The sequence below is a fragment of the Micropterus dolomieu genome, linkage group LG05 (genome assembly GCF_021292245.1).
Source record: "Micropterus dolomieu isolate WLL.071019.BEF.003 ecotype Adirondacks linkage group LG05, ASM2129224v1, whole genome shotgun sequence".
Taxonomy (NCBI): Eukaryota; Metazoa; Chordata; class Actinopteri; order Centrarchiformes; family Centrarchidae; genus Micropterus; species Micropterus dolomieu.
This window is the reverse complement of record NC_060154.1, coordinates 8,758,241-8,783,455: the sequence shown is the minus strand read 5'-3', so window position 1 is coordinate 8,783,455 and position 25,215 is coordinate 8,758,241. Positions and strand designations below refer to the sequence as shown.

The 25,215-nt window shown below is 37.3% G+C and overlaps 1 protein-coding gene across 3 annotated transcripts in view; it reads left to right on the top strand.

The window, feature by feature from the left end:
• Window positions 1-25,215, top strand: part of pde4ba (phosphodiesterase 4B, cAMP-specific a) — a 188,560-nt gene that overhangs the window by 112,051 nt on the left and 51,294 nt on the right. For all 3 annotated transcript variants that reach the window (XM_046049246.1, XM_046049247.1, XM_046049248.1), the window contains 4 exons: window positions 6,030-6,224; window positions 7,493-7,529; window positions 7,843-7,913; window positions 10,382-10,434. In XM_046049246.1, the coding sequence (XP_045905202.1) occupies window positions 6,030-6,224; window positions 7,493-7,529; window positions 7,843-7,913; window positions 10,382-10,434 (356 nt within the window). The remainder of the gene's footprint in view (window positions 1-6,029; window positions 6,225-7,492; window positions 7,530-7,842; window positions 7,914-10,381; window positions 10,435-25,215) is intronic.

Sequence of the window (25,215 nt, the reverse complement as noted above, 5' to 3'; positions counted from 1 at the left end):
GGTCTAAAGGGACTTAGTAGTCAGGGGGGTGCAGTCAATGCTACCTGGGGACCAAACCAAACAGAAGAGTCAAGAGAGTCTGTCTGTGTTTTAACATTAATATCCTCAAATGTTGGTGCAGTTAAGAGACAATGGCTTTGTAGTCTGAATGTCAATTGATGCATCTGTTTCTGAGATTTCTTGTTTGAAGTTGCAGTATTAGAACACATTTTATTCGCTTGCTGGTTATATATTTACAAGAGCAATAAGAAGTGAAAAGCATTTGCATGTGTTGTTAATCAAGATGTGTTTATACTATATTTCTGTATACCATACCATACTATAATATAGTAAAGTGGCTTCCAAACAGTTTTGAACCACATCACCCATAGTGATTTTCTTTTTCGTGGCATCCCCTCCCCCACTGCAGCATAACTGCATATTTAACAGAGTGTTTACAGTGATTTAGATGTTTTTTCTTCCATTTTGTTCTTAAGTTTTTTAGTATTTAATGAAACATTATTAAAAATGTTCAGGGATAAGAAGTAAATATAAAACCCAGTATGGTGTGGCAACCACTTAGGGAACCACTGCTGTATACATTATACTTGCTATTTGTACTGAATCAATTAGTCAGTCAACAGATAGACTTTTATTTATCATTTAGTCATTTATCAAGCAAAATGCCATTTTTTTTAAATAATAAAAATGTGTAACTATTGACCGTTAGTGGTGTACTAAGTGGTAACTAAACAATGGGCTAAACTAACTGACCGCCTATTAAGCGATTCTAACTCTAATGTCCTTGTTAAGTGACCATTGTAGTGACCTGTACTGTTGTCCTATTACAAAAAACAGTGGCTATTCTTATTCTTTTTCATGGACATGTCATTATGTGTTATTACTCACATAACACAATAGTCCTCAGCCCTCTCTGTGAAGAGGGGAGGGCAGTGATGGCAATCCACTTTGGCTTCTCATAACAGCATAAAGCACCATCCTAACACCTGTACCCTGGCTGTTACCCTCTCATATGACACAGATGACTGTAAAGACTCACTCATGAGGATGTGACTCACCTCATGGTCTGCCTGGAGCTGATGTGTTTGTTTAGCTGTACACATCAGTAACATGGAGCATATTACAACACTCCAGCTTCCTGAAGTCTTCTAGCTAAAAACATAGCATTTGCAGTTGTGGAAAGTATCTCAGTACATTTACTCCAAGACTTTACTTAAGTATTATTTTGAGGTACTTGAACTTTACTTGAGTATTTTGATTTTCTGCTACTTTTGCTTCACTACATTTTAGAGTGAAATATTGTACTTCCTACTCCACTACATTTATTTGCTGGAGTCACTGGTACATTGCAGATTCAAATTTTACACAGAAAATGTATGATAGGTTTTTAAAATATGATGTCTTACTATCAGGTTAGCTGTTGAACTACATATGAAGTAGTTGTAGAAGTCATTTACTTCCCCATTAATGTGTCAATAGCAATAATCCATTAATATAATAATATATCAGTCACAGGGGTAATTTTTCAGTAGAAAACACTTTAAGTACATTCTGCAGTTAATACATCTTTTACTGAAGTCAGGTTTTAGGACTTAAGTAAAGGAATACTCCTTCCACCCCTGACAATGGTTCTGTGATTTTGAGTTTGAAACTGGTTTGTAAACTTTGTTTTATGTTAATTTATGTATCCATCATAACTTGTCTCTTGCCTCTACATAGAGTCAAAGGATCTAAATTCTTGACAGCAGCCATGACCAAAAAAACAGACTATAGGTCTTTGCTGTCTTCATAGAAAGCTTTTTTGGATCTTGGAGCCATTTATGGCCATGTGAAAATGCTGTCCTTTTTGAATTTCCTTGGTACTGTATATCATCTTCATCTAAAATGCAATATAAATTGAAAAAGCTTGGACAGTTGTGGGATGCGTGTGTTATTATTTAGTCTATTATGCGCGAATGACTAGACCCGCCTACACTGGCCCCAGAATGGAGTCATCTCTACACGTGATCAAAACACACAAAGCAGAAGATTGACCTGAGGGTAGAGCAGTCAAGCATTCAATGCATGGTGCATTGTGCAGGCATGCATATATAAGGCGCACATGCACACTTTTCATTTACCTTTGAACTTTTGTGTTTATTCCTTCTATATTTTTCTTTTTTTTCAGTACTTCAGTGATTCTTTGTACAATGGCATATTAGGGCCTTTGTAGGTAAAAAAACAAAAAAAACAAAAGAATTACAGAGCCGGCTCCGTAATTTATTTTTGACATATTTAGAAACTCCAAAGTGAACAGTGCACTGATCATAGTGCTGTGTCAAAATTCACAAAAAAAGCTTCTGAATTCTTCTTTCTGAGGCATCAATAGCATGAAGCTTAAAACACATGGTAATCCTTAGCTTCCAATCCGTAGCTTTATTATGTTCTGCATGTCACTGAATACCTATATTTGTGCAGATATTTAGCATATTAGCCACATTTCTGTATTTGAAAGCTCCCTTCCTTTTTTACTTTTCTTGGGTACCTCTCTCCTCTGGGAGAATCCTCATGTTTTCAGAGTAGAGACTTCTGTGTGTTTCAAAGTCTGAAAGAAAGGCTGAAAACTAAAGCTGGTTGGTGCTTCTCGACTTATTATTGTATTAGCCTCCAACATTGTCTAATAGAAGCCAAATCTGTGCATATTTTCTAAAAGCATCTTAAAACTGCTATAACTTGTTTTCTTTTGTGTCAATCTTGGTCTATTTGACTTTAGATTTTATTTATTTATTTTATTAATTTATCTTAGCACACTTTTAGCCATTCTGTTTTATTTATTATCTTGTCCATCTTGTTTACTATTGGTGTTTCTCCCTTCTGTAAAGTAATTTGGATCTACTGTTTTGAAAAATGCTGTAAATCTAAAGTTTTCTTACACTGCGTCAACCTGTGTGTGTTTTATTTGTATTACAAATTGAGCCTTAGCTCTGATGTCATAAATGTTGACCCAGATTCCCAGAATCATTTGTGTAAAAAAAGACAGGCCTTTCACTCACCTTCCCACTTTCCCTGGGGTAAAAAAGCATTTGAATTCCCACCCATCTTCTCCCATATGTCCTACAAATTGTTCAGTGGTTGGTATTAACGAGTTGGCAAAAAGGACTTTAATAAAGCACACCATCCATGTGCACTGAAAAATAAAATGTACAGTACATTAAGCAGTAAGTCAGTTAATTTTCAAACAAAAGCCCAAGTGTAGGGGTGCAGAAGCAGCCAGTTCATGAGATCTTTTACATCTACACATTGTCTGGTACGTTTTTGGTTGGAAAATCTTGTTGCATAGATGAACTGATGCGTTTTCCATTCCAGATTTCATTATAATAAACAGAAGATGGGCTGGGTAGGAGCGGTCATAAAAGAAAAATAAGCATAATAAAACACTCAGCTGTTATGTGTATATGTTTTCCTCAGACACTGGAAATTTTGTTGGAAAAACATCAGAAATAAATCATCCAGCATTTTCAGTAATTATGGTTTTTGTCTTGTTTAGGAGAAATGTGTAATATAGAAATACTATGCTTTGAATAGTCATTGAGACAATTTAATTGGAGTTTTCAAGTTGCATACAGGACCACAAGCTGCTAGCTAAAATCCTGGTCAAAATTTTAATCTTAAAAGTTTTATGGTGATCACAGGAAACAACCCCCCCCCCCCCCCCCCCCCCCAAAGCAGATGAAAGCAAAATAAAGCAACATTAATCAAAACAACTTCTTTAGTATAACCAGCACCCTTTCTGCTGAAGGCTGAACAAATTAATAAAGTGATCTAATGCTGGAAACATGTTACATGCATGGTTTGTTTAAAAGTGATATCTAGGAAGATGCACCACAGTCATACAGCCTCTTCCTTTTCCTTTAATGTCTTCATTAGATCCACCTCATCCTTTCCCCATTCCTCCACTTTCTCCTCCCCGCGAATACAGTCATGTCACTCTGCCCTTTCTTGCCTGGTCATGTCAAGTCTATTCATGTACAGTATGTGGGTATGTGTGTCTTGTACATAATTATGTGTGTGAGTGTGTGACTGCATCTTATCTCTTAAGGGGATGTTGATGTATGTGAAAGAATTGCTCTTCCCCTTTCCCCTGCTCAGTCATTAAAACCTAATCCAGTCCACACAGTGCCTGATAATAAAAACAAAACGTTATCAGAAAAAGAGAGTCGGAAAGACTTAATGTTGTTTATATGATTCTGTTGAAGTTCAGAAGAGGATAATGGCAAAAAGCTTTTGATGAAATTACAGGAAAATCAACAGCACTTACTGTAGATTGGTTTAAAATAATATAAAATCATAGAGAAGTTTGAAAAATAAGAAGATAAACTTTGGCCTCACACAATGGTTTCCAACAATCAGTATGTAAAATATAAACAAGTCAATATGCAAATAAGTAAAAAAAAAAAAAAAAAAAAAAAATAGGCATCACACAGTAAAAGCTTTTTTGTAAAAATGTGTCTTAAGAATAGACCGATTTATAGTTTTGCAGATATTATCGGCCAATATAAGCTACTTGCATCGGCTTTTATAACAGCCAATATATGACTATTAAAAGAGTCGGATCCTTTCCTCATGTCATGAGTGTTGCATAGTTTGCCCACCAGAGGGCACGCTGCATCAGCTGACTACCGGAGTTCAGAGCTGGTGTTCTGCCGGTGTGAACCTCCTGGTAGCTCAGTGTTCCTTAAATAATAATAAAAATGGCCCTCATCAATTTTCCTCGTCGGAGGCTCAGCAGTGTGTTTTATGTTCCGGTAACCTAGTGTTGGAGGCTACACTGACAGACATGAATGTAGATTTATTTCTGAAACAGTTTGGCAGTTCTAGCGACCGGTCCTCTCATTTCTCTCTAATTTATTATTTCTAAATATTTTCTAACATCACGAACAGCAGAAAATGCTGCCTGTTGCTAAATATGCCACAAAGTTAATGCCGTATTTATCATTGAAGGAGGCTAATATTAATGAGCAATTAAACTGTAGTGTCTCTAGTTACAGTCAGTGTGTCAGAAATGATTAAACCAGGGGGGGACTTGTGAATAAACGTGAGCTGAACAAGTATCTAACACACAGTTGCAGGTCCTGTAGACAGTCATGTAGCATTAGATTAATTCAAGAGCAGGGTTTCCTCTGCATCACTGTATCATAGAGCCAGAAGGTGGTAAGGAAATCATTCTGCAGCAGATAAACTAGATTTAGAAAGTAGTCATCGTGGCATATTATATGTAAGGTAATAACTACTGCATGACAAAAAATATATATATATAAAATTATTTGTCTATGTAGCCCTGTTTATTATTATTATGATAGCAATGACATGAGAGATGATATATGGTATTATTATTTTTAGTTGTAGCACGACATTGTTTTTTTTTATGGCTTATGTTTCGCTGGCCCCCACAATACATACACTATTTAATTTAATGTCCGTTAGCAGTGGTCCTTTATAATAAATCAGATATTTTTAAAATGTTTTCTGTAGTTTTATACATTTGACTCTTATTTATCAAAACTTTAATATATTTTGTTGTACTTCTGTTCAAAGTACTATTTCTAGCAATAACAAAGTTTATTTTTAAACTGCATTGCGTCATGGTATCTTGATGAGGTCTCAACATAACAAATGTTAGGGATAATCTTTGTTTCTGTTATGCGTTTCTTAAAATAAGGGGGGGAAAGAATATCGGCCAATATATCGGCTATCGGATTTTAAAATTCTCAAATACCGAAATCGGTATCGGACTTAAAAATCCCATATCGGTCAGACTCTAATTAAGAAGTGAGATAAAACAGGGAACAGACTCTGCAAGCCTAATCTCCTCTGGTCAGTTGTTCCAGAACGTTATGAGGTTATATCCTCTACGTCAGCGGTGTGTCCATAACAGATTAACACCACCAAGAAACCTACTGTAGGGCACCTTGAATCTTAAAACCAGCTCCAGCATTCTCCTATCTTAATTTAAATTAATTAATGTCTTCTGTGTGTCTGTCTGTTTTCAGTTTCGATGTGGAGAATGGCCCGTCTGCTAGCTGCAGCCCTCTGGATCCCCAGACCTCCCCCGGCTCTGGTCTGGTCCTCCACACCAACTTCCCCGGTCATAACCAGCGTCGAGAGTCCTTCCTCTATCGCTCTGACAGCGACTATGATCTGTCGCCCAAATCCATGTCACGAAACTCCTCCATCGCCTCTGAACTGTAAATATAAAACACATGAAAATACACGTGAACACATAGCACAAGTACAGTTTATACATGCCAGAGAGAGATATATACAGTAAAAGGTGGCAAGCAGAAAGCACATTACTATATACATAATAGACACAATTAAATCAATCTAGCAAATAACAAATTAGGGTTAAATTCATTATTGTGCTCTCCATAATGGTAGTTTAACAAAAAAAACACATTGTATTGTTATACACTAATCCTAAAAATTTTACTTAAGTGAAGATGCTCTAGTATTTTCAATATCAATATCTATCATAACATTTTGAATTTATGCAAAATTACAATTAAAAATATCAAAATGATGTTCAATAAAATTTAGCCTTTTCCACTGTTTTCAGTTAAAGTTTGCTTGGAATCATTAATTTTAAACTCACAAACATGATGTGATCACATAGTACACGCAATGCAAATAGGCTTTAAGGATATGTTTTAAGTATTTCTAATATATAATTAATGTATTTTATTGTGTTTTATGTTGGAATCACTGTGTTTTGTTTCACATGGCGTAAAGACAAATCTTCTCTGGTGACAATAAAGTTAAAATTGAAAAGTTGCAATGAGTTATAGTGAATTATCATCTGCCCTAATTAAGATGAATTCAAGTTGAATACATTTTAGGTTAAAGGATTATTTTCATCAGAATTCATAGATTTTTACGCATGTCTTGTCTTTTAATGCTCTGACTGCAGCCACAGTTCCCGTGCTGTTTTATCATTTTATCACTAGATGTACAGTAGGCTTCAGTCTTGCCTCACTTGCTCCTGTACTACTGCTCTGCCCCCAAGTGGAAGACCTGATGACAGGCACTCTATTATGGCGGGTGGGTGTAAGGAGTCCACAGATGTTATATAACATGACCCATTGAAGAGTAATTCAGTATTTTGCCCTTTTTCAGCTTACAAAAATAGGTGAGAGTTAAATGCCTTATAAGGTAACATCCCACCAGAACAGAAGGCTCCTGTTTTTCACCCATGACGACCCCCCCATATTCCTCTCCCTCTCTGGGCTCTATCTTTCTCATTTAATTATAGTAAAGGGGCCTGCTTGCACATGGTAGTAATTGTTTATTTAGTACTAAAGATTTAGTTTCTTTCTTAACATCTTTGCTTTCAAACATGACCACACTGGAAGGAAGCACTTAGCATATGAGCTTTATGCAACAGCAAAACCTGATATCTGGTGTGTATTTGAGGATGTTTCTTAACACCATTCTCTTTTTGTTTGTGCGTTTCCAGACATGGTGATGACCTGATCGTAACGCCTTTTGCTCAGGTAAATGTCTTACTGTCTGTAACCCAAAATTTGTCTGATGTTAAAAAGTCTGATATTACCACTAATTCTTATTATATATATAATTATGCAGTGGGAAATATAGTTACTAACAATGATTAAACAAATGTAAGCGTGTCACTGTCCCTACGTGCAGAATTCAAACAAGCACGTAACGTGTATAATTTTATAATGATTAGCTCTATATGATTATAGATGTATTGCACCCTGTGCTACATCCAAGCAGAAACTGTTAAGTTAGTTAAATAGCTATGATACAACTAAATCCTAATGATTATCTCCTCTACTTTTCTAGGTTTTGGCAAGCCTTCGAAGTGTAAGGAATAATTTCACCGTACTGACCAATGTCCAGTGCGCCTCCAGCAAGTAAGTGGCTAGAGTCGAGACCAGCAGTCAAACAATTTTTTCTCAAATAGTTTAGTGACCTCCTTAGAGTTCACATTTAAATGCAGTAGTACATTAGGAAAATACTTCTGGTAGACTCTAAAATCAAACAAACCAGCTGATAATGAAACAATTAATCAAGTTAAAGTTCACTTAGACAGTTTTGGGATAAATTTTTAGATTACATTGTAGCTGAGTGCAAAATGCATTTGAAAGTGTTTGGAAGTGAAACTACATCAAATGCATTCACTTCTCCAAAATAATGTAGCCTCTGTTAAAAGCACAAAAAAAGTCACAGGCAAAGATGGTTGCTCATTTAGTCAGCATGTGCAGTTCCAAAATCTACCACAAGGTGGCCATATTGCACTTTAAATAGACTAAGGCGTGACGTCGACACCACAGCGAAAGTAATCCAGCCAACAAACACAGCACATGCCTTGTAATAACTCACAGAAATAGACAGAGACAGATGGAATGCCTCAATTGTATGCATTTAAAGTATTTGTTGTCCCCATGGCATTTATTCTGCACTGCTTCAGTGGCCAGCTTATCATGTGTGTCTCGGATAAAATAACATAATCTCTGGTACTTTCTCAAACCAGTGCACTTCTGTTACTATATCTATTTTCCATGCTGTGTGTTAAGAAATTTGAGATAAATCACTTTTATAAACCACTAACACATTTGTTAGTGGTTTGTAAAGTGAAAGCTATTTCCAAAGTATAAGTAAGAGTTATTTTATACCAGTACAGTCTACAATTATTTTAAACAGTCCAAGTCCATGAGTCTAATCTAAGACTGCAACTAATGATGATCATTACAATTAGTCAGCTGATTATTTTCTCAATTAATCTATTTATCATTTGGTCACAAAATAATGAAAAATGCGTGTTACAATTTTCTAAATTTTAGCTCTAGTCTAATAAAAGCAACACAGTTCTTTAAAGCTGCAGCAGCAGTCACCTTCAGCATCACACTTTCTAATGTAGGCAAGTCTGCAGATACACAGGAAATCTTTATGTAGGGCACCTTTCCCTCTACGCTGTGTATCGGTTTCTAAAAACGCTAAGAGCACTCATCTCTTCCGCAGGCCGTATTAACACTTTTTAACACAGCTTCCAGTATTGAACACCTGAAACCTGTCTGTACACAAGTACAAATACATGGACCAACATGCTAATGCACACATATCCACACACAAGATCAGTACTACTTGAAAGGAAATGTATCTCAACTGCCCACTCTCCAGCTGTCACTCTCTCGCTCACACACACACAAATACGCACGTCTTTTTCCCTTCAAGATGCCACCTTTTCACGTCAGTTATTCTGACAAGTCACTTGTCTTGTCACTCGTCTTGTACACTCACATTGGGGTTTTGACCATTTATTATGATTACACACATTTTGGTTTGGCGGTGTGGCTTTGCTCATGTGATGCTGTACACAGACTGTGCCTGAGCTCACAAACCCAAACATTAGCTGATATGAACATATCTCTAAAGATATAACATTCACATACAATTGTTAATGCTTAACGAGGTGCAGCAAGTTACACTGCTTTCTGCAGAGAGCTCCGTGTCTCAGTATGCAGATAGCGGGAAGAAATGTTTATACGGACTGCCTACAGTAGTGTTATTGATAGGACGTGGATGATGATGATGGTATGTGGAATGGTATATGAAACAACATATGTACCTAAACTACCATAAGGCTCCATTACAATAAAAATACCATAAAAACAAAACTAGTAAATATCTGATCTCACTTCAGGAGCTGTTTCAACTTGACTGAAGTGATCCCATTCATGATCCATTTTATGCTCTGTGGGTGGGGGGTACCCCATGTTAATTCCCGGAACAGACAAAGAAGTCTGTCATACTTAAAGAGTCAGTTAAAAGAATAGTTTGACTTTGTGGGAAATATGCTTTCTTGCCTAGAGTTAGATGAGAAGATGTCTTATGTTTGTCTGTTCAATAGCTATAGCCAGCAGCCGGTTAGCTTAGCTAGCCCTGCTCTGTTCCCCAACCAGCACCACTAAAGCTCATTATTTACCACGTTATATCTTGTTTATTTAATCCATATAAAAAAAACTATTTGTGGGTGCAGTGGTTTCAATTGCCTGTTTTCAGTCTTTTTGAAAAGCTAGGCTAACTTGCTGCTGGCTACTAGCTTCATATTTATCGTACAGACATGAAGTGGTATCAATCCTGTCATTTAATTCTTGCCAAGAAACCAAATATCCATATCATATTTCACAACATGTTGAACTATTCCAGTAACTTAAATGAATTACCTTAAAATCTCTTACCTTAGTGTGAGAAAATGTTATTCATTGTTTGGGTGTACCAATCCTTTAAAGACTTAAGATTAAATACAACCTGTATGTATGGTGTTTTTTTATTATTAACTTAACATCTTTCTTTTTCTGTCTGGCTTTACTTCTTGCAGGAGGTCTCCTGCAGCAACAACTCAGCCTCCAATCACCAGGGTTTGTCTCCCAGGTAAGAGGCTTAGAGGAATGTCCTACTATGTGTCTGACTTCTGTAAAGCTGCGTGAAGAACATGTCGTTTTTACTGGTTTATCTGGCTTGATCTTTCTCCTGCTACCATTTTTCTATATTCTCATTATTCTCTCCTACTCCCTCCCTGCCTTTCCTTCGTCTCGTCCTTTGCTCATGAACTGGCGTACGTGACAACTTTCACTTTTTTCGCCATCTGTCTCCAGTTTCAACTTTGTAGTCCAGACTATTTTGTCATCAAGCTCATTAACCTTGTTCAAACACAAATGGACTGGTGGTTTAGACAAACACTCATGTACATGCAGACTCACACACAGTAAGGGCTATTAAAACAGCTCACTCAAAGATAACAGCAAACCTCAAGTTTGATTTTAAGCTGTGCGTGTGTTTATCTTTACAGTATGTGTTCATGTCTACGCCAGTAAGAGGCAGTGTATAAGCATATGTGTACAAACTCAGACGACTTTGGAGTACTTTACATGAGTGTGTGTGGTTGAAAATGTGCATTGCTTGTGAATCTTTTTCTGTTTTAATTTCTCTGTGTGATACTGGGATCTGTGTCTGCTCACAAGCTTAGCCAAGGCCATTTGCTACACACTCGGACTCGCAACACACATGCGCACACACACACACACAGACACACACACACACACAAATACATAAATACATAAATACACGTTAAATAAATGTTTTTTTATACACACATCTGGAAGTTATATGTATCTGAAAGTGTTTAGAGGTAGTTTTTGCGTATCCTGACTTTCAGTTTTAAAATATCGCAGTGAGGACATTTCTGCATTGTGAGGACTGGTCAAAGGACTGTTTTAAGACCTGGTATTGGTTAATGTTAGGGTTAGACATTTAGTTGTGATGACGTTTCCAAAAACAGAAGATTTAAGAAAATAACGAAACTTAGAGCAGCTATAATCAATATTTGATCTAAATGAAATGACGATGTGAAAACAATGTGACAATGTGAGGGATGTCACTTCAATCAACTTACCGAGAATTATAACCTGCATCTGCAGCCCCCCTTGGCTTTTGCGAGTTTCAGCTCATTGTTTAGCTGTACAACTTCACTTTTTTGGTTTACTGTCAGCGTCATGTTTGACCGCAGCAAGCAGCTGTTTTCAGCAAAAAAAAAAGAAAGAACCACTGCACACTACAAGTTTAGCACCAACCAGCAGACAGAAACAGTTAGCATCTAGCTGGTGAACACAATGTAGCATTTAGCACCTAAAGAGGCAGATATTTCAAGAGTTTGTAGACACCCAAAAACAGAGCTAGAAGGAGCTGGATATTGGACTTATATTCACCAGGCGGCCAAAAACACTTCAGATGAAAGATAATGTTGCATTCTAACTGCTGTGTTTGCTAATGTTTATTTATTTTTTATTTTTTATTTCATTAGACAGATTTTTTTGTGCAGGTGAAAAATATAATGGACAGGTCTTTGTCATATATTTGTGAAAAATATACTGTTGATTTAAAGTCATACTCTCCTCAGAATCTGTTTTTTGAAGTATCCAACACTCGCGTCCTGGAAGATTGAAAGGTAGCTGTTATAAATGTGTTTTATCCTCTCTCACCTATAGTACATCAGTGACTGTGGTCATTTTGAGTGACATTTTTAATGGCATTAAAAAGTAAAGTAAAATTTCTCAAATCACTCCTTCATAATACCCTACTCTGCTTAGGCTTCCAAGGCTCAGTGTGTCCCAAACACTCAAAAATATATCTTGTTATTACAGAACCACAATGTTTTGAGTAAGACATGAATAAAATTAAATACAAAATGCACATTGTGTAGTATCTTTATGCAGAGCTTTTGCATATGACCATTAAAAGGTGTATGATGTGCGTTATGCAAAAAAAAAAATCATTTTATTATATATTTAATCAGAGAGGCATTGATAAAAATATTTTTAATTCTTTTGATAAAACAATAAAGTATCAAACGTTTAACCTCAAATCTATAGGCAGATGTTCCCACACTCTAGGCACTAACCGTGACATGTGTTGTTGTGTAAGGAGAGACAGAGATGAGCAACAACAAAACTGAGAACAGAGAGCGCAGTTAACCATCAAATAACCAACATATTTTACATGAAACCAACTTGGGTCAGAGATGACATCAAAGTAGAACTTGTTAAAATGAAGCCTCAGTCAGTTTCACAAAAATAACAATATTTTCTTTTATATTTTTACACACATGCAAGCTTTCCAGACCAAATTCTTGTTTTATACATTTTTATTGGTTTCAAGGTGTTATTAATGAAAGGCATGAGTTCATGTTGTTGAAAAGGAAGCCAAATGTTATTTTCTAGTCTATGTTTGTACTGTATGCATGTGTAAAACGTTGACGTGTGTATAATGGAGAATGTGATGGTATTTAAAGTTTGCGATTTTGCAAATGTGGATTGGTAAGGTGTATGATTCGATGAGTGGTTATCATGGCATATATGCATCATTGTGAGTAATGAGTGTGTGTGTGCTGTGGGGAGGTGTTCCTGTGGCTCTGATTGACGTCAGCATGCCTGTATGTGGCTTCTGTTGACTTCCTGTCAAAGCAGATGGACTGAATTTTCACTTCCTTCTTCGCAACCGCAGCTCATCAGGTGCTCTGAGTTTGTGTGTGTGTGTGTGTGTGTGTGTGTGTGTGTGTGTGTGTGTGTGTGTGTGTGTGTGTGTGTGTGTGTGTGTGTGTGTGTGTGTGTGTTATAGAGTTTGGGAAAATGTGTAAGAGTTTATAGCTGGTAAACAAGCTCCATAACGTGCATTATGACCTTTCAGTGTAAGGGCAAACGAGGTCGTCACTGAATTATGCATTACAATCAACTTTTTTTTGCAACCTAAGTTCACCAAGTGTAAGTACGATTGACTGCAGGGAATCTGCAAGTAAACAGTCCTATATGCAATACATTTATTTGATTTTCTTCTTTCTTCTTATACATTCTTTTTATCATAGCAGCATGCCAGAACCTGGCACACATGAAATATGTTCAATAGCTCATTAAAGGATGAGGCTGTCATTTTATCTTTTTGTTATTATCAACAAATCTCATGAAAAAACAAAACCAACAAGAAATGTGTTCTTAAAGTATTGTCTGCCACAACCCCAACCTGATAGATCTTATTTCTCGCCGTTGTCCACAAAACCTTGAAAGAGCCATACTGTTACATTTGGACAATATGTTGCTTCATTACTATAAATGCAATTGGTGTAGTTCACTGTATGTCAACATGAGCTGATGAGTTTTTTCAGAAGACACATGTCCAATGTCCAAAAAATAATTAGTAGTTTTGTATTTTTCTCAAAGTTTGTTGTTTTTAATCTCACATTTTTTCTTAGTATATTTTCTTTTCTATTTTTGTATTGATATTGTATTACAAAGTTTGGTTACTATAATATTATTGTTAAACAACACATGCCTTGTACTTGTTACTAATCTTAAATGGAAATTTGTCTAATCTAGAGTTCAAATAATTAATTGATTAGTCAACAGGAAAATCATTTTTATTTTGTTAATTGATTAATCGTTAAAGTATTTTTATTTCTAGCAAAAAATGCCAAACATTCATTGGTTCCAGCTTCAGTTATTTGTAATATGTTATATTAAATCAGAATATCTATTGGTTTTTGACTGTTTGTGACTGGTATTTTTCACTATTTTCTATTTTTTTAATTAAAAAAATAATCATCAGATTTTATGGCTAACACAAGTAAATGTTAGTCATATCCCGAATTGAATTATATTTGTTATGTATATATGTACAGCGTAGTTACATATCCCTACCCTATGTATGTAATATTTTTGGATAACATCAGAGTTTTATGGTACAAAGGCACATGACATATCATACTGTAGCCACACAGTTAGAAGGATACATTAATTGCTCTTTAGGGGATTTGTTGATATTAATGAAAATATAAGGTTACACCAGTGTTGTCCATTAAAACACACCAGTACCATTGTTCTGTACTCATAACCCTAACATTTTAATCCAGAAGTATTTACTTACATGGTAAATTTTATATAATGATGTAGGGATTCACTGCTAAATGCTTCACATAGAATGCTTGTAATTTGTTTGTGTACAGTCAGCACCTGCCTACTACAAAATCTCCCCACAATGCTCGTGGCCCCACTGTTTTCCTATGATCTCAGGCCACATCCGTAGTGCAGACCACCTTCTATTCACTATACCTGCCTCTTTCTCTCCCACCCCACACCCCCTCTCTGATTTTCAGCCTCTGTTCAGTTTTCTTTTCATCCTCTTGAGTTTTTATTTTTCCTTTCCTCATTCATCTGTTTGTCTCTTTATCGTCATCGCATGACGGGGTGGGCAGGAAGTGTGAGGCAGGAAGAGAAGATCAGATTGTTCCTGTTTTGCTGTCTCTAAACTGTTGTAACTTGACGGAAGCCAGAAGGAACTGTGTGTAGATGAAGTGTGTGTTTGTAAGTGTGTGTGTGTTGGTGTGCATGGATGTCTGTGTCAGCCCACAAGAGAAAAATAGGATGCAGAGAGACAAAGGCCTATTGTCTGTGCTCACACACTGCACAAACATGACCATGCTGACACAATGATATGATACGTAAATACCTACGGTGTTACTTCACAATCACTCTGCATTGCACACAGTTTAACCTGTTTCACCTTCTCTCAGGACACACAATTAATTCTTCTAATTCTGTATACAGACATATAATATATAATAATATGATATATTGAACACAATGTTTTATAATGATTATAATACATGATATTTAATAAAATGAATTTTTTGGTGTTGTAGCAGTTCTTTTGTCTCTCATTATATGAATGTACATGCTTATAGCTGCTTAGATGGGGAAATTTCAGTTCTTAAAGGTCAATGTTGGCTTCACTGTTGCATCTTCGTAGCCTGTTAAGATACGTAACACTGTTCAAAGTTAGATTTAGCTAGGGATGTCTGTAGCATGCGAGTGTATACACCACCATGTATTTGACGGGTTATTAGCTAACTGAGGTTTTGTCCCACAGTATATTTGGCTCGTGCAAAAATGTGATGTAGGTTGTAGGTTTAGAGCTCCATTAGCCAAAATGAGACATAAAAACACTTTTACTCATGATTGAACTTATTTTAAAATAATTTTTGAGTTGTTTAAACTTGTATCCCCCCCCTATTTTCTATTTACATGATGTTTTCATGTGCTTTGAGTTTTTATCATGTGTTTTTGTGCAGCTGCACAACCTATTACCCTTTGGGGACAAATAAAGTAATTGATTCATTGAAGCTGAATGATCAATTTGGCAGAAGTGGCATAGCATAGGAAGCACCAAAATATGTCAGTGTGTGATATTCAGTTGTAGCTTTCAAACCAGAGTTTAAATAGGAAAAGTATGTATCGCATGAACAACAACAGAAATCACAGGCTCTTTGTAACAATAGGGTTTAGTAACAACAGATTCTCCCAAATATCTAGAAGATATGGCTTGGAGAGGAATTTGTAATTACAACCATCTGTGGGGATGAGTCTCATGTTTAGTTCGTGCAGCAAATAATGGGGAAAGGTACTATTTAAAACAACCATCTATGTTGTATGTAAATTAGGTGCCTTCTCTAAAAATCGTCTGTTGTTCAAACAAGTCATGTTGCTCTTCATTCCTGTAGGGTGCCATTGTTTTGTCAGTATTGTATTTGTTGTTGGTTCTCTTTACCATGTCCTTAACATTGTGAAAAAACATTTAGAAAAATGGGTAGAGAAACTGTATCAAAGCTCCGGAATGCCACTAACTCAACAGGGTTGCTTGTGTTTTAATTGAACACGTGTGTTTAGGGCATGTTATGCAACCTGAACAACCTGTACCAGTGTATCAGGTCCCATAACCATATTTTATTCAGTGGTGATTGCAATTAAAAACCGTGGTAATCTTGTTAATTACTTGTTGCCAGCACCTTGTGTTGGTAAAGCGCAGAGAACACACTGTAATGTTGTCTAAGATAGGTTATTCTCAGTGTCAGTCTCAGTATCATGCTTCATTTCTGACCAGTGCTTTTCTCACCACACAGTCACCTAGGTTTACCGGGTAGGAACACTTTTCTCACAGGATAAACATGGATGGCACAGATAATATAGATCAGATAAGGCTATGATTTACACATGATTTGTGCCATAGGTCAGTCAATTAATATAACTATTATTATATTATGCAAGTACAGAATACAATCTAATTTTATAACTTTAAATAGATTTGTACATATAGCTTATTATATAATGTAACTTTTAACTTATATTGACTACAAATCACAGTTTTTAGACATGTGGCATTATACATGTTTCAGACTTTTTTACCTTTTTGGTCCTCAGATTTCAGTGTCTTTCAACACCAACACTCATTATTGAACCTTATAATGAAAACTGTAATGGAGTCTCATTGTTTTTACAGAACCGGTATCACGTCACAATCACAAACAGGTTAGTGAGGTCTCCTCACACATGTGCAGAATATTTCCACATAATAGAGATCCACTGACTCAAAGCAGCTGTTTTGTGTCATGGTGTCATAACAGAGCCAGGAAATATTATGTCCCCTATCTACGGCATTTAGCTGTGAGAATCTCACGAAGGTAAGACCTGACTTCCTGGTGAAGTCGACCTCTGTGATGAAATGCTGTCATACAGGAAAAAGGTGAGGCAAAGGGCTCTTGAACTCTCCTGACCTTAGTCACATATACGCACTGTGTGTGTGCGTATGTGTTTGGCTGATGGTAGTGTGGAAGGTGTCAATGAGTTGGCTTTTTAAATCCCATTGTGCCTTTCCATTGTGAAGGTATTTTTTTATGAACGAGCAGGCCCCCATGACATTTTCCCAAAAAGAACCCCTACATGTTATTTCAAAGCTAGGAGCTGGTGTTTGGTTAACACTAAATAATATGTATGAGTTAACTGTATATGGTTCGAATATTTGGACAGTGTGGAACTGTTATGCAATAGGGTAAAGAAAACACTGCACATACATTTGCTGTATATGGACACACACTGTAGGCACAAGGCTAATGTGATAGACAGTATGGTCTTATCAACGGCTCTGTTTATGTCTTAGTCTGACCAGGACATTCTTACTGAATTAGCTTCTAAATTTGGTAATCAATGCTTTGGAAGTTCTTTGTCTGTACGAGAGGAGCATCATTGATTTAGAGTTACATTTGAGAAAATATATTGTGCATCCTACTGGTTTTTAGCTGTGCAAGCAGCAGGGCTCTACAGATGGCAATGTAGGTTTGTTGGTCTGTCCACCACCTTTGCCTAGAATTAAATATCTATCTATCTATAACAATTGGATGGATTGCCACGAAATGTTTGACAAAAATTCATCATCCCAGAGGACAAATCCACCTTCTTTGGTGATCCCCTGACTTTTCTTCTAGCACCACCAAAGTTGGCATCTATCCTGTAAACTAGCACCTGCTTGATGGATTAACACAGACATTCATGGTTCCCAGAAGATGGCTGTGATGGCCGGTTCTCAGTCATCCAGGTCATAGTTATCCAAAAAAGGTTAAGTCAAGAAGTATAGTCAACCAAGTCAGTTGCCCTTGACTTTAACCTTTTTTGGATTCCCAAAAGATGAATCCCAGTGACTTTTATCCAAGGCAATCCTCCACTAATCAACTAATCTTGTGAGCTCTGGTTTTAGTGATCTTTAAAGAACCAGATCAGAAAATAAAACATAAACAGCTTAACTTTTCATGAGCTGCAAACCCAGTCTGATGAATCTTAAAACCGTTACCCTCAACTTTTAAGGTATAAGAATTTGTCATCCTCCATTGCCCATTCTTAGTTGCATAACATCAACTAAAAATCCACAATTTCTGTTTGTTGTTCTGAGCTGAAGTTAAGAACAAGAAAAATAATCTTTCCTGCATAATTTCATCAAGTCACGGAAACACATATAAGATGTGTTTTATATAAGCTTCTCTCTGTGCCAGCAGGGCTTTACAGAGCAGAGCAAAGGGCAACAAATGAAGAGTACCTCATCAATCTCTTTATGAATGTTATTTAATACAGTTCTTATACAACCCTGCTCTCTCTGCAGCATACAGTGCGTGCAGGAATGCACTGTGGAGGTCACGGAGAGGAGGACAGGAGAGACAGAACAGGAGGAGAGATAAAAGGAGAAGATGAGGAGTGATGAGGTGAGAGGGCAGGAGAGATAAGGGTTGTCTTGTGAAGGGAGGAAGAATAAGCAAGAAGGTGCCAGAGAAGATATGATGCAGGGAAAACAGGAAAGAGAGCTGGAGATGAGAAGCTGGAGGATCTTAAACAAAAAACAAACTGAGAAATAACACAAATTCTCGCTATGATTCAGAGCTTCTTACTCCACACACGTGTTGTTAGTATTTACAGTGTGGCTCAAGTTTATGTTTAATTTGGCTGACATGCATGTAAATATCCAGCTAACCAGACAGACGAAGGATCAACTAAATAGGGCTGCAATAGACTTTTTAGCAATGAAACAACTAATGAAACCAAAGCTAGCTGCCAAAAGTTCCAACCACCATTTTGAAGATTGTTACCAATATGGATGGCCAACCAAATTCAAGACCAGATAAATAATGTGCTTGTTTCAGCCATGAACCTGAGTTTCTTCTAAACCTATGTTAACTAGGGCTGGGCACATTAATGCGTTATTATCGCATTAACGCATTAATTAATTAATGCTGACAATTAGGCCTATTTTATTGCACGTTAACGCAGTTTTTATTTTATTATCATTAGTTTGAAAGTCCCTTGCTCACTGGCTCTGAATACACATACAGTCAAACCATGGGTCACAGGAGGGGCAGGATGTTGATCAGCCTGCGAATCCCCCACCCAAACAAGCAGTGGAGGGAGGCTTCTGCAGACTACGCTGTCATCTTTTTTCCATATTTTTCCACCCGTGATCCGTTATTACGGCAGCAAGTGAGCCGCTTGCTTGTTAACAACCTGTTCCAGCTCCTCCCCTCTGGTAGGCACTACAGAGCACTGTACGCCAAAACCAACAGACACAGAAGCAGTTTCTTCCCACAAGCCATCACTCTGATGAACAGCTGATTTCTGACACTGTCAGGAACGATTCCTGTGCAATAACCTAGTAACTCTACCTCTAATCAGCCACCTGTTTACTGGTTACCACTTATTATTTATTTATTCACCATTCTCTATTTCAGTGCTGTTCATACTATGTCATTGTATACACTGTATACAAATACACCTACCTCAGGTCATAAGGTCATAGGTCTTGTTTATTTTTTCCAGCATCCTTTGCACTATCACACTGTGTACATTTGTACATGTATGTGTATGTGTACCTGTATATCATATCCACCTTCTACATGTACATAATGAGAATAATAATTTACTCTTGCATCCTTTGCACTATGATCACTGCACTATTTGTCAATATGTCTATATTGTTTTGTTCATAGTGTGTATATTAGTGTTGTCTATACTATAGTTTGTGTCTGATTTTATTTTATTATTGTGTTATGGTATTTTTGTATGAGTAAGCACATCATGAGCAATGTACAATCCTGAGTCAAATTCCTCATATGTGTACACATACCTGGCAATAAATCTGATTCTGATTAATGACGCAATGCCATGCCATCGTCCATCCCGATGTTTCAGTGTAGTTTTGTAGACATCGTCCCAACCCTACTGAACAGACTGTTTCTGCTGTTCCCTGATAAAAGATGCCTGATACCTGTTCGGAAAAAAAACAAGAAAATTGGTTGGTTGATTGATGGTAACTTGTTTTAACAAGCTAGATAAAAGGGACCTGGCACCCTGGCAGTGGCAAATAGCTTTGGTTTAATATTTGACTTGATTACATTAATGTTTAAGTTGAGATTTACAAGAAATATTTTATCACTACTGTGTAAAGGGAATACTGCTGGTAAAGTGTTTGCAAACCACGTTATTACACTTTTGTGTATATAACAGTACATTTAAATTAAAATTGCGCAATACACTTCTTTAGAATTCATTATTAAATTTTACACATAACAATGCGATTAATCGCAAGAAAATCATGCGATTAATCGTAATTAAAAATTTTATTGGTTGCCCAGCAACAATGTTAAAGCATCAATTTTTGTTTAATTTTTTTTATTTTTTGGCTAAAAAACACATAAGTAACAGTAACAGAGAACAACCTAGCATTTCAGACTGTATATGTTTTTCCTACTGAAGTTGTGTGCTTGCCAACATAAAGACTGACTTAAATTGGAAGAATTTCTGAATTCAAAGAATTTTGATCTCTATGCTTTATTTTGGGGAAATACTGTTGATATGGAGGCAGATTAGCCCTAGAGATGTTAATGGTTTACTGTGAAATAAAACAAAGTAAACTGTTGACTGTTAATTAGTAGACACATACTATAAAATGTACAAATACAGAAAAAGATATAATTAAAAAACAAAACACATCAAAAACTGGCCTATCTGATTTTTTCTGCAGAAAGGGAAGCTCAGGTCTTACACAATTAAACATGGCAAATATAGGGGTTTTACAGAATGCAAATGTATTGACTAGCTTCTGCTACAACATGTACTATACTTAAATATTATAATTTTTATAAAAACTTAAATAAAAAAATAAAAAATAATAAGAGAGGGGTTCCCTGCTCACCTGGTAGAGCGCATACCACGTATCAAGGCTGAGTTTGAGACCGGATGGAAATGGTGCTGTGGCTTACATCTCGAGCCAGAAGTGTTGTTGGTAAAAACAACCTCATTTGGCAATCATGACTATATGCTGCAGGAAATTCGAACATCGCTTCAGAGACTGCATTATTTAGCTATGCTTTTCTACATACTCTGCACACACAGACACAGCCACACACACAGATGCTATGTGTATGCAAGCATTTATTTACCAGGATCTCATAATAGGTTGCCATGTGACACTCCCAGCTAAAGCCAGAGGCTTCAGTAGCAATAACTCCTTCACAGCGGTGCACCTGTCTGGGGCTTCTCACTGGCACAGCCCGCCGACTCCAAATAGAGACGAATATCTGCCAGTGTCACCAACGCGTTCATCTCACTATGTCCATTGATTGATTTGTTGTTCAAGGGCAATGCATGTTAAAAACCAACTTTGGGTCAGCACTACCACTGCGTATAATCAGGGCCTGTGTTGAGTCTTTGAATGTAATGTAGATGCCTTAAACTTCAGCTTACTTAAACCTTATTTCCAAGAGAAAATATCTGACATTAGGCGTGTTGTTTATTTGTGAAATATGGCATTGGAATTTGCTTCTATCACCCATCAGCCAAAAGTACCAGGATGGGAAAAATCACTGTGGAAGTTGGCCATGGAGCTGCCATCTGGAAGCTGTTTACCATATAAATGTTCTAGGAAAAGAGTGATGGGAATTTACTAATGCTTTCATTTGAACTCTGGAATCACGCGTCAGAAACAACATCTGCATTCCCTTTGGGTCAACCAACCATCTTTGGTTGGTGAGGTAATGCTGGACCATGACCAGCCTTGTGGTCTTGATATGGCATTGGTTCAATAAGGGATATCATGGCAGGGCTAGCATGTCTAAATGTCACAGAGACTGTATCTGCCAAACTATCATTCTGTCTTTCGCCTCACACTTTGCTGTGCACGTACACAAAATGCCAACATGAGCAGTTGCCATGGCAGCGACTCCCTCTTTTTCCTCCAACCCTTGATCTATTCTGGTCAAAGCAATGCTCTACCTTTATAACCCCCCATCTCTCTTTCTCTTTCTTTCCTCACTTCTCTGTTTTCCCCACAGGTACAAGTAATAAGAAATACAGTCTTGCCCCTTTTTCAATCTATGCTGGTAGCAAATAGGTCTCAGTATTTCTGTCCGTGGGTGTTTTGTGTTACCTGCCTTCTTAACTACTTCCCGCTCCTGGCTACTTTAACGGCCTCAGTGGGGTTCCCAGAGCAGTCTAGCTACTGTGCAGACAGCCAGACGTAAAGGTACTGCAACCTCATCATGGTCACATATGACAGATTTTAGGCCATAATGTGATTGAAGTCCATTAAATAGAGACAAAAACTGTCACTGTAGGTTTGAACCATTTCTAAACCCCACTCAAACTGCTTCAGGTACAGTATCTAGGCAGAGAGTCCTGTCACTGGGCAGGGTAAGGAGGTGAAACCTTGAATGGTGGTGATGAAGGTTTGGGTGTCTCTGACTGGAACTTTCTACACAGCTGACAGGAAAGGCTATTATGTCTGTAGAATAATTTTCCCCTCTGATTTACTGCAACTGCTCTCTGCAAGGTAAACAAGCAGAGTGTAGATGTGTGTATGTGTGCCAGGCCGTGTGTTTTGTTATTCCATGCCTGACTGGCTATGTGAAAGGTCTTCATGGTAGAGCCCTGTGGAGACAGCATGTGTCTGATTGTGTGTGGGTGTTGACATCAGATAGAGATAAATTTTACTCCTTTTTCTTACCTGGCATCTCAGTGGGGTTTTGTGTTTTCTTTTCCACTTCCTGGTAGGAAATATGGAATAAAATACCTCCCAACATTACCCAGCATCAACAGTAGTGTGTTGCACAGCCTGTGGGCCTTGAGAAAATTGTGTGAGCTGTCCTATATACAGTAGATGACAGGTACATTTGTTTATTAGAAACTAAGATGACTGGATATTGGCACATTGCTTACATGGCAGTAGTGGCACATCTCTAGCAGCAGGTAACGGCTGCTCTCTGACAAAAGCTTCAGCCTAGCTTTTGTAATACCATATTCAGTTTGCAGCCGCTGCTACTCATTTACTAATGATAGAGCAACCTTTTCTAATTATTTCACACTGGGGTTGGAATCATAGTATTTTGGATATCCTCTGTTTAACCACTCTAGTTGACCCCATTCAATCCTGTGTGGATGATTTTAGTTTTTACCAGTGTAAGGGACTGTACAAAAATACCAGGGTGGGGCGGTGGGCTAAATCATATATTTAACTTTATAAAAAAGCAAAACCCTCCTCAGTGTTATTAATATTGTGTTTGAACCCTGCCCTTTACTTCAACATGACCCCATCCCCAATATGTCAAAACACACAGTATTGAGTTGGTACAACTTGTTTCATTGTTTGTCAAGATCAGAGCATTTTTTAGGTACATCTTGCTAAAACTAATGCAGCCTAACACAACAGTTCTGTAATAAATTCTACCTACACGCTGATTCTAATGTTCAGTTTTTGTTGAAACTCTTTTTAAAGATGCGTTTATAAAACTTTATGGTCATTTTGGAGGCTGTAGTTTGTGGTGATGTTGAGTTGTATTGTGTTATACAGAGAGGTGTTTCTGTATGTAGCCTACCCACATTGATATAAATGGGTTGGACAAAACAATAGAATCACCTGTCCATATAACACAGTACAATCCAACAAGTTAATGTGATTTATATGAGTAGGGCAGGACAATGGCATGTTTATATGACATGCTTTTCACCCTAAACCTCCATTAGTGTAGTGCTGACACTCTATGACGTCCCGGTAGTGACTGAGAGGCAGGATGAGGACTTCTTACAGAGGACAGATTTGTGTCCAGAAATGCGTCAAACTTGGCTTGGCAGATGCATTCTGGATATGTTTGTGTGTGTGTGTGTGTGTGTGTGTGTGTGTGTGTGTGAGCAGATGTGTACAGATGACATAACAGAACTTGTGAATGTATGTAAAACAAGGGTATGTGTATTATCTGACTGTGTATAGATCAAGTGTGTATGTGTGTTTGATTATCACACAGACACCTTTCAGTCCATGGAAGGAAGTCCACATTGGGCAGGATTGTGACACTAATGAGGAAACAGGCCACTGGGACAACAGTGACTTTCTACCACACACACAAACAAACAAACAAACAAACAAACAAACACACACACACACACACACACACACACACACACACACACACACACAGTTGTATAGACAAACCCACTCCTCCAGGTGTTTAGACACCCCCTGCAGGCTCTTTTTCTACTACAGTTCATCCGTCTTTCTCTGGGGACAAATGAGTTGACAGGGAGACAAAGAGCAGACAGGGCCTGACCTGCGTCACAAACCTCATTATTCCATTCACAACTGACCTTGCTGCCTGATTTCACAGCATGAGTGCCAGTGTGCAATGAAACCAACCATATCTCACCCAGCTATTAGATTATTTTTGATTAAAATAACATTTTAAGGCTAGGAGTAAATGAATATTTTTAATGAATCAAGAAATTCTTAATTATAGTGTGTCCACATAATACCCAATGTCTATTTAATAACAATTTTAGATTTGCTTTATGACCAAATACCTAGCAAACTAATTCCCATCAGCCTCAGCCATACTGTAAGTAAATTGCTAATTAGCGGATGTTAGCATGCTAATATGTTAAACAAAGATGGTAAACTTTAGCATGTTAGAATTGTCACTGTGAGCATGTTAGCTGCTGTTGATGCTTAAAGCGCCAAGCATCACAGAGCTCGTAGTGTGGCTGCAGAGTCTTGTTAATGGGAAGTTTCAGTGTGTATGTATAATATGTTTTTACTTCCTTAAATTAACTGGCAGAGGTGTTTTTTCAGGGATCTCTCCCTTCAACAACTGTCTTGGTGAAATGTATTTAACTTAATTTTAGACCTACTGGGAAATTCAGTGATGTAGTATTTCGGTTTCACTTCCCTTTTGCATAAAAACCATTGTATAGTGTCTTATTGAGAGAGTAAAGCTACCTTTTTTAATGTTATGAGGTTTTGTTGTTG